Consider the following 11,267-nt stretch of genomic DNA (forward strand, 5'->3'; position numbering starts at 1 on the left):
ACCTGCCTATCTTACGGATTTCCACACTGCAACCAACACTGTAAGTAGTAGATATCCTATTCATAATTACTTGTCTTACAATTCCTTATCTTCCAATTTTAAAAATGTTATTTCCTCTGTCAATTCTCATCCTGAACCTCGGACATATAACGAAGCCTCTAAACATGCTTCTTGGCAATCTACCATGCAAGATGAGCTTAAAGCTCTTGCTGCTAACAATACTTGGCAACTTACCCCTCTCCCTCTAGGAAAGGAAACTATTGGTTGTAAATGGGTATATAAAATCAAATACCATTCTAATGGCACTGTTGAGCACCACAAAGCTAGAGTTATTGCCAAAGGGTTCAACCAACTTGAAGGACTTGATTTCTTAGACACTTGTTGCTAAACTCACTACCCTCCGCCTTCTCCTTGCTATTGTCACTACCAAAAATTGGATTTTAAAACAACTTGATGTCAATAATGCCTTTATTCATGGTGATCTCAATGAAGAGGTATACATGACCCCCCCACCTGGCCTCTCTCTTCCTTCTTCCCAGCATGTTTGCAAGCTTCAACGGTCTTTGCATGTTTGCAAGCTTCTACTTTTATCAAATAACTACTTTATTTTTGTTGCTGATCATTATCTTTTTCTTAAATATAATAACGATAAACTCACTGTTATTCTTGTTTATGTTGATGATTTGGTCTTAACTGGCGATGACACAGAGGAAATCAATACAATTACTGCATCCATTCACCATCACTTCAAGATAAAAAATTTAGGTAATCTCACTTACTTTTTGGGACTGGAAATTGCTCGCAACAGTTCTGGTCTTCATTTAAGTCAACGCAAGTATACTCTTGATCTTCTTCACGAAACTGGCATGCTTGACTATGCACCTGTGGCTACCCCTATGACTCATACCTCCCGTCTCTCTCCCGATCAAGGCTCCCCTCTTGATGCTGATGCAACTTCCCAATACAGAAGACTCCTTGAACGTCTAATCTACTTAACCAACACGCGACCTGACATCGTCTTTGTTATCCACAATTTAAGCCAATTCATATCTGCACCCACAACTCATCATCAACAAGTTGTCTCACGTATTTTGTGTTACCTCAAGGGCACCCTTAGTGAAGGATAGCTTTGTTTGTTTGGCTCAACTTTCCTTTTTTGTTTCAGCTAGGTCTTAGTCTTTTTCTTATATATACACCATGTATTTTACTCTCTAATACACAAGTAAATAAGAATTTCTTTTTGTATTTTGTTTTCTCTGTTTTTCTCTCTTTTATGCTTAAGTCATTGTCTCTTTTTCATTTGCAATTAGGGTTCATCAGAACCTCCCTTTCTCCTTTGCGATTTCATACGATTACGTGCGCTTCATTTGATGCACAACATCAGACAAGGAATATTCATTTTCATTAATTGTAATATTTATATAAGTTTATTTGATTAGTCTTTTTTTCTCAATAGAATTTAAATTCCTAAACCAGTTATTTGAGCACTTTGAACAACCCTGCCTTTTAATTTAAGGAACCACAACCTACGTGATGATCAAGTAATTTATAGGTTGCAATTTTCAGGTACATACAAATAATCCATCATGGAGCATATTTAATTGACTTGACTTAACAATAAAAAATTATGTATGACCAAACAAACAACTTGCAAACGTGGTATTTTTGTCTTTTAATAAACATTAGGAGGCATTTGTTTCACTCATTTTTTTTTTTCATTTTCAAGAAAATGAAAGTAAAACTTATGTTTGTTAGAACATTGTAAAAAATATTTTCGATATATTTTACTTTCAGGAAAGCTACATGTCCTTGTAAACATTTTATTTTTGCTCTAAGGGGTGAGAATACCTTCATGGGAATAAGGATTTTTTTAATCTCTATTATTACTTTTATTTTTTATTTATTTTAATCAATTTAGAATTTTAAAACTATTCTTAGAAATATGAAAATTTAACAAAACATATTATTTATGTTTAAGAACAATTTTTTATCATAACATTTTTGTTTTAAGACAATAACTCGCATTGATCACAATGATATTTCCTCCCACTCTTCATTTTTGTATTTAATATTCGACCTTTGATTTCGAGTGAGGAATGTATCTGTAAAATGTTTTTCAACACTAAATTATTCGTAATTGAACGTAATAAATATGGTAACAATAAAATACATTTGTTTTAACTATTAAACATATTTATAAGATTTTGTTGGACACATGTTAGATCGAGATTAAGTTATGTCCCATTATTAACATTTGCATTACAGTTTAAATTTATGTTAATTTACTTTTATCTTAATACATTCCTTGTAATGGTTGATTGATAACGAATACCAATAGATATATTAGCATTTGAGTACAATTTTCAAAATACATTTTCAATAATATAAAATCTTGAAAACAAACTTCTCTTAATAAATGGGTATCGTTATTAAGATTTTGCATCAATTTGAATTAGTGTAGGTTATTGCATAAGTAAAGCATATTTTCTTTTATAGTAATAATTACTAAACATTATATGTAAGGTGACATACAATTACAGTAATCGTATATTAAAATTAAACTTTTCTTTTCTTTTCTTCCTACGCTACTTTAACGTTTTGTTTTAAAAATATACATATTACTTTTTTGTCACGATAACTTCATGAAGACTGTCTTTTTTATCAATGTAATTAAATCATAACTATTTTTTATATTCATATATTTACTTATATATTTATTAAGAATATTGTGATAGAATTAAAGTATTAACAGATAATTATTTAATTTAACAAAAATATCTTAAAATATTGGAACTTTAATGATAAAATATGATAAATATAGTATACAAGTATGAATAAAGTAACATTATACTATTTATATTAAAACATTTTTTAATCAATTTATATATTATATTTTTATACAATACTTTTGTTCACTTTTCACAGTTAATAAGTATCATAATAAAATTTATGTTTAACTATTTTGTCAAACAAATACTGCAATTAGAAATTCATAAGATAAAAATATTCATATTAAAGCAACTATTCATGAGAGAAAGTCCGAAGAAGAGTAATTTAAAAAAAAAAAATACAATTATAGGTTGAAGTAGTATATACCTTAAGAAAATTACCAATTACCATCTTTATTTGAAGGTTGAAGTTCAAATTATTCTTTCTTTTTCCTTTTGTTTTTCAGTGGACTTACATGTTGGGTGTGCCAAATTTAGATGTAGAACAAGTAGATATCATTGAATCATTTGATTTCAACCAAAACAGAAAAATGAACTTGAGGCAGAAGAAGCAAAGGCAGCAACAGCCACCAATTATATCTCTATTTATTAGGAGCTTGATAGCCATGGAACTATGAACAAACCGAGTGGCCCTTCAAGCATCAAAGAATGGATATGATGTGGACTATGCATCTCGTGCGTCCTCTTCTTACTAGCTCTGCTACCATGGTCAATCTCCTCTTAAAATGCAGAAGGTCCATGGGGGCAAGCATCATATTCTCTCTCAAACACTCTCTCACAACTGATTTCTTGTGTAAAATAACATTTCACTACACTGCACAAAACTATAGAAACAGAGAAAAAAAAATCTTGCAGGCTTGATTCATGTTGCCTTAGTAATATAATCTTCCTGAGTTAGGAAGAACTCCAATGTGAGAATGTCACCTCCTAGAAAGAGGCACTCCACAAAGCATTCTCACCCTCTCCACACCTCCTATGTACCTCTTTAATCCTCTCAGCAGACCTGCAAATTCCACTGCAGCTCCAATCAAACGATGCAACACAAATGTTGCCTGCTTGGGCCTTCCACTCACAATCTGCAAGCAAGAGTGACCAAATTAATAGTTTGAAAGTGTTGACTTTTGATGATACTTTGAAACCAAACCATATAGGTAATGGTGTGATCATATAAGTCTTTTAAGAGTCACAATTTGATCTATATATTCTGGAAAAATAGTCACCTGGAGGAGTGCCACAGCAAAGTCTTCTATCATCTATATGCTCCGCATCAAGTCCAATAAACCAAGATCCTAGTGACACATCCTCGTTGGCATACTTGTGAAGAACATCCCTGAAACAAAACATTAACACACGGGGTGAGAACACAATATTAGAGCCCTTTAGCCCATTGATTTGATTCAATTTATATATGTAATTACACTCATACTACAGGAATTTTATGGTATTATAATGGGTATTATGTGGGTCTTCTTTTGTGGGAAAATGTCGAGGTAATTCAGCACCAATGAGCTATGAAAATTTAAAATTTAATATAAGAAAGTCAAGACATCACTTCCAATAAAAACCTTAAACTGATGGATATGTGAGTTTTCTTTTTTTACATATTGCTCTTCAAGCACATTTCTACTTAATATGATACAAACTCACATTTGGAATTCTAAAAAATGAGATGAATTATAACTTACTGGTTAATTGATATGTATGTAGCCAAATCGTTTGAAATGGCATACAACTGCCCTGTGGCATGTCGGAAATACTTGTTTCCAGCCTCTCCAAATTTCCAGTACTCAGGTTCGTGGTATCTTACTCCTCTGTACAACAAGGAAGGCGGGTAACAAGCTTAAGTCAAAAGGCCTTAACAATTCAACTCTACAAAAACAAAGATAAAAAGACAAGTACTTCTTACTTTTGAGATAGGACTGGCCCAGATTTCATGCATCCAATGTATATCCGTGGTTTTGATCGGTGTCTAACTAAAGTTTCCCCCAGTGTTGCTGAAGCAGAAAGAAGAGACTCAGAATAGAAAGTACATGTTAAAACAATATCATGCATACTTATTATGGAAACATGAAACTCATGCTAGGACTTGGTGGTACAGTTATTTTATTACATTGTTAACAATTGAACACGTTCTACGCCCAAGAAAGGGATTGGTTAATTACAAAACAACAACTCCTCATGCTAATTTTATACATACAGTTGGAGAGTTTTAGATTTTTTAGAACTATTAATACCTATATTTACATGAACATCATCATCAACTTTGACATAGAAATCAGCATCCCACAAGTTCACAGCAGTAGCAAAATAAGTTTTTGTTTTTGCTGACAATTCAAGGTATCCTTCCACATGATTCTGCATAAACAAAGTATAAATAAGTGGAAAGGGACATGGATGTGGAGGTAGCAGCACTGAAGCAAAAAGGAACGCATGTGTCAAATTACCAGCCTCAAGAAATCTCCATGCTTTCTGTCCTCAGCTTCAATAGCTCTGTCAAGAATACCCCCTGATGTAGCACTAGATAAAGGAGAAAAAAAAGATCAATTATAATTCGTCAAATATATTCATTGGTTATGATTGATAAATTGATGGATGTGTCATATTTGTGTAGCACCTCATATCCGGTACACTAAAATAACGGACACGGTTACTTCGACACGTGTAATCTCCAAAATGTAAGATATGGGACACGGATATATATATTATATTATTATGAATTATATAAAGTAACAATCAAGATTTATGTAAACAAGTATGACTGGGTTTTTTCTTTGTGGCAGAAAGATATTTTTCACTGCTGGTTCAAAAGGATTTGATCCTTATTTATATAATCATAATAAAAGCTTATACATTAAGTGTGAGTTTTTAGAAAATCACTGTATTTATCATTTTTAAAATTGTGTTGAAATCGTGTTAGAATTGTCAAAAACACAACAAATATTTGTTGAATTTAACACTTCATTAATACGTGTCATATGAGTGTCGGTGTCGAATATTTAAGAGGTGAATCTGAACTTCATAGTTGAATGCATGAAGGTTTAATAATTGCATGCAATCTTTTACTAAAGCATGTTGATTTTGGATTGAGACAAAAGCATGATAAAGTCACTAATTATGTTACAAAATCATTTAAATAGAGATGGCATATCTACCTGTGTCCAATTACAAAGCGGATGATGATGCCCTTCTCCTCTAGCTTCTTTCTTTTCTCACCTATTTTCCACGTTAACAAAAGAACCATCCATCACAAAACGTAACCAGTAAATTAGATAAAATGGTGAAAAAGAAAGCTGAAAATATTGAGAAATGGAGTCGAATTATAAACCTTGTGGCATCCAAGTGGCACGAACTGAGTCCCTTCTTTTCCTGCTGCTAAATGCAGTATTAATACCAATGACCATAAGGTACTTTCTCTTACCAGATGATTCACTCATCCTTATATCATCAGAAACAGGAGCACCACTTCGTAGAGACTCCTGAGTTGCCCTTGCAGCAGCCAATTCCATCTCTAAGTTTGAAATAGTCTTGTCCAACGTTCTACATCAATACTCTCCCTTAAGTTTGACATGAAAAATAACAAAATAATACTAACAAGACTTATAATAGTATCATCATGGCTCTGCATATAACTTACTGAATGGAATTATGGCTCTTGTAAACTTCACCATAAATGTCTTTATCGCGCTTCATTTCCAATTCTTGCATCTAAAGGGTACATCATTAAAAAATTAATGAATTTCAGATTTCAAAAGTAGAAAAGATTCAGCAACCACGTGATTATCGGTGCTTACAATTCTGGAATTGCAACCTTCTGAAACTACATTCAATTTATCAGCTTCTGCAGCCGTTGGTCGGGCTAGTCCTTTGTTGTTTTCAGGAATAGTCCATATCCTGTTATGAACATTAACATTTCTCATCAGAAAAAAAAAGTACCATGACATAATAACCACTTTACCGGATTATACAATGAACCTACATTTATTAAAATCTATCTCACCGACAAACAAGTTGTCTGAAATATTAACAAGCCAGATCCAAAAATTAACCAAACCTCTTTTCAGGTTCAAAGTTAACAGATATAGTTATTACACAACTACTACCATAGGGGGAAAAACGAAAGTGCCAAGTAACATACAAAGTATCTTCTTTTCCTTTTTAAACATTGTTCCTTTTTTTCCCACGAGTATCCTTTTGGGGACAATCTTGAACGAAATACAATTGGACATTAAATATAGAAGCTTTTCTCAATGGAGATTCGGACCTGGATTCCATAATGAGACTAGTCCCTTTTGCTAGACTCAACCCATAGATGCTTTTTACTCTAAAGATAGCGGTTAAATTTTCAGATAGATTGAGAAAACATAAGCAATGAGAACTGAACCAGGAATTGAGACCAGACGCCATAGTTGACTTAGCAATAAGAGTCAATCCTACAGTGTAAAGATGAAATCTTAAACCGAAGGTTACTATGATTTAGAATTATTCATGGCAATTGAATCCAGATCTAAATCCATTCTTCTACGAGCTTCAATGGACGCAAGATACACAAGAAAAGTAACACACAAGCAAGTCAACGAATCAAACACACGAAAGCCAATAATTAATCACGCAAACACATAAAGATCTGAGAACAGTGATTACAAGACTAAACAAACAACTCAGAATACACGAACTCGTTTCACAAAACAGAATGAATCAGACTTAAAAACCCAAAAGAAATAATCATTTATGAATAAAAAAAAGTGCGAAATGGAGAAATAGGAGTTGGAAAAAGTAAGGAACCTGGTAGTGAAGAGCATTCCAGCACAGAAGCTTCCCAAGCACAAAAACAGTGCCCATCTCTGCGAAATAACGCTCCTAGAAGGGAATTCTCCTCTGCTCTTCCAAGTCATATTTTTTATATTATCTTCAAACTTGGCACTTCAACAGGCAAAAACCCAGATGAGAAACTGGGTTTCTGAAAGTGAAGTGAACCTTCTGAAGAAGAAGAAGAATATAAGGGGGGCAGAGAGAGAGGAGAGAGAGAAAGAGAAAGACAGATAAAATCAGAACAGAACAGAAAAAACAGAACAGAATAACAGAGAGATGATGTGTGTTTTTGAAGTTGTAATTTGTTGTTGTTGGTTTGCTTTATGGTATGTATGAAGGTGTTGAGGTTAGTTTTGGTGTGATTTCTATTCTGTGTGTCTTTGGAGGTGTGGTAAAGGACGTTGAAGGGTGTTGAAGGGACTAGCTAACCAACCAGTTTTACATTTATTGTAATGCCCAAACTATCCCTGTCCTACCCTTCCTCTCTTCAATGGAAACTCTCTAGTAACAGTACATGTTCTTGTCATCACATTAATGTCCCTCTCTTTCTCCTCACACACTTCCTAACCACACCTCCTCAACCAAACCAACCATTTTTCTTTTGCTTCACTGTGTAACATGTGAAAAGTGCCACACAATAGTAATAAATAAACTACTCAAAATACCATCCACCCTTTCTCTCCTTGCCCTAACTAATGTGTATGCAAATTTATAATTTCACACACTAGCTTTTCTCTATCCTTATCAATTAACTACTTTAGCCTTGTGGTTCAGTCACTTATAACTTGCTATTTTTAACCATTTCATGCTCACAAAGATCCCATTTTTTCAGATTACCAAAAGTTATAATCTTTATCACCTCAAATCCCCTCCTACCTCTTATCAATTGGCATCCAATTCACGATTTAAATTACTATTCCATCTTTTGTAGCACTCTTTTTATTTTCTCTACACCAGTGCCATAAGCTCGGTTTATATTTCAGTGTTTTTAAGCATTGCACTAGGCACTAGTACAAGTCTGAATATGAAAATATAATACCTAAAAGTTTGTGTTTCAGCATTAAGTTGTGTCATACTCATACATCTATATTTCCTTGCCTAAATATCATCCAATGCCTATGGTTCCCTATCCCCATGCTACCCATAATCCCTTTCATGCTATGTTTTGTTTTCCATTTAATTTCATTAGATGGAAATGTTAAAAGTTAACGTTATGATGTAATGAACTTACTTCCACCCACCTATCACACATTTTCCAGGTTCTCTTAGTTATTTTGAAGCTTAAAAATAAAGGAGTTGTTGTCTCACATAGCAGTGTAACTTCATCAACTGACACCAGGGAGCCTATGAGAGCCACCACATTAATAAGACAATGTTCATTCCATAAAGATCATAAAGATAATAGTAGAGGTCTGCATCTTACCCACACCAGCTTATTCCCTGCAATTTCAAATATGGTTCCAAGTTAATCTTTATTAGCTTCAATAATCCTACCTACATCTTCACCCTTCTGACCTGTAATTAACACCGTATTTTCCTTCATAAATCTTACTCTTAAGATTCTCAACCCTCTCTTAATCATTTCCTCCTTCACATATTCCATTTTACCATTATTGACTTAACATAACCTTACAAACCCATATCTATTACCCCTTTATCCAGATTCCTTTAAATGTATACCTCTTCCATTCTCCTCATCTTTTAAATATCTTCCACATGCCATATTTTCCAAAATTATTTGAAAAATTGGAGAATAGATAGGTATTGATACTATGTGGCTGGTCTTTGTAAGTTTCCCTTCCATCCTCTCTTCCAGAGTATATTAGGTAAGGATTTAGAAAATAATCTTAGACTAGATGTGGTATAATTTAAATGACATCTGGATATTTTATTATTAAAATAAAAAAAGAGTTATAATTAGAAAATTCAGTTATTTAGGTTTCATTTTAAAAAAATCATCATCTCTCTAAAACTTTTCTTTTCTTTTTCTCTCAATTCTTTCTAAGATTCTGACATCCTCACTCATCAGTTTGATAATCGGAACCCCCCATTAGACTCCTGACAGTGAATACTATAAGACTGTTCGATCAGAATCTCTGATAGAGTAAGTTCCTTTTTGCTATTCTTTTTTAGTCAAATTTTGAACTTGTTAGGCTTGTTTTAATCTAGGTGTTGCATGTGACTCTTTAATCTTCAGGACTAGCCTCTGTTAGCTTAAAGTCCTAATTATATAATTGGATTTTTTTATCAAGACTTTGTGGTGCAGGTTAAGCTACCATTAAGTTTTTGGTAGGTTTGGAGCTCTTTTTGAGCATTTACTCAAGCTCAGTTAAAAAAAACTAGTTTTAAATTTTCAATAGAACCCTAGGCTAGAAGATATGAATGTAGGGGTGACGTGATCACCAGTCTCAAATTTTATTGTAGGATTGCTTGTTGTTTAGCATATTAGAATTTGATTGAGATTAAAATGTGAAATTGTATAGATGTTATAAAAGTATATGTTTTTTTATTTGAATAAGTAAATGAATGTATTTAAATACTTTGATGAATCACTTAAAGGATAATGTTGTCAAGTATTTGTTGTTTGATTTTGAGTAATTATCCAACTCTAGCAGAGAATTTTTTACTTTTGTTTAGTATATTTGATAAAATAACAAATTGAATAAAAATATGAGGTGCTCTCGGATCCATTTTCGCTCAAACATGATGGGATTTCATTCAAGCGGAAATGGTTGAGATACTTTTTAGTCCCTTTTTGCTCAAACGAGATGAGATCTCGTTTAAACGAAAATGGAGTAATTTTTTAGGTACTATCTAGTCCATTTTCGCTCAAACAAGATGAAATTTCGTTTAAGCAAAAATGGGAAAATTTTGGAGTGCTCGTTGGTTCATTTTAATTCAAACGAACAAATTTTCGCTCAAGCCAAATTTATTTTTTTTAAAAAAAAACTTAAACTGAAATTTTATAATTACTTTTAAAAGTTTGGTTTATTTATATGTTATAGTTTTTACTTATAACTTATGTAAAATTTTGTTTTATGTATATTTAATTAAAAAATCTTTTAGTTTGATATTTATGTGAGTATTAGATGAAATTTTGTGTGTTTAGAAATTATAAGCTTTGGTATAACTTAACTGTGTGATTTTGGATATTGTGAGATGTGGAATATGAATTTTAATCAAGACATAGTATTTTCAAGAAAGAAAATACCGTGTTAAGATTGTCTAGGATGTGCATTGATTTGAGATTATCTAAAATGAGATATCCTGACTTTCTTGATATAATGGAGTCATATAGATGAAGATTATCAAGTGTTGAGAGTCGAAGAAGGTTCATATGATTTTGTCTGCCGTGTGAAATAAAATCTGGTATTTCATATCATATGAATTAACCTTGTCATACTAGGTGATATGATATTGAGATTATTTATGCGCATAGTTGTGTGGATTCACAGTGAGATAGCATGACAAATGATTATTTGTGATAGACACTTGGTTTGAGAAATTGTATTTGACTTGATGACTTATGTTTGTTAAATTGAAATTATATAAAATTATTTTATACCTAACTTACCCTATTGTTTGTTTGTGTTTTGTTTTCTTGATATGTGATGATCGTGTATTTACACGGGAGCGAATGAAATTGCAACTAATAGAGCTCTTCATTGATTAGCTGGAGAATGATATTTTTTTATTTTGAATATTTTGTTTTGAGACGTATATATTAAT

At 32.5% G+C, this 11,267-nt stretch overlaps 1 protein-coding gene across 1 annotated transcript; it reads right to left on the reverse strand.

Annotated features, from left to right (window-relative positions):
• Positions 1-3,201: 3,201 nt before the first annotated feature.
• LOC137823521 (putative beta-1,3-galactosyltransferase 2) lies at positions 3,202-8,212 on the reverse strand. The gene is made up of 11 exons (XM_068628701.2): positions 7,512-8,212; positions 6,521-6,620; positions 6,364-6,434; positions 6,055-6,266; positions 5,882-5,942; positions 5,174-5,246; positions 4,964-5,084; positions 4,636-4,723; positions 4,415-4,540; positions 3,950-4,059; positions 3,202-3,805 (listed from the first exon to the last, which is right to left on the reverse strand). Exons 1-11 carry the CDS (start codon positions 7,619-7,621, stop codon positions 3,657-3,659), a joined length of 1,221 nt encoding a protein of 406 aa, XP_068484802.1. The 5' UTR covers positions 7,622-8,212; the 3' UTR covers positions 3,202-3,656.
• Between the last annotated feature and the right edge of the window lie 3,055 nt (positions 8,213-11,267).

This window comes from Phaseolus vulgaris, chromosome 11 (assembly GCF_051622355.1).
Source record: "Phaseolus vulgaris cultivar YP4 chromosome 11, ASM5162235v1, whole genome shotgun sequence".
Lineage (NCBI taxonomy): Eukaryota > Viridiplantae > Streptophyta > Magnoliopsida > Fabales > Fabaceae > Phaseolus > Phaseolus vulgaris.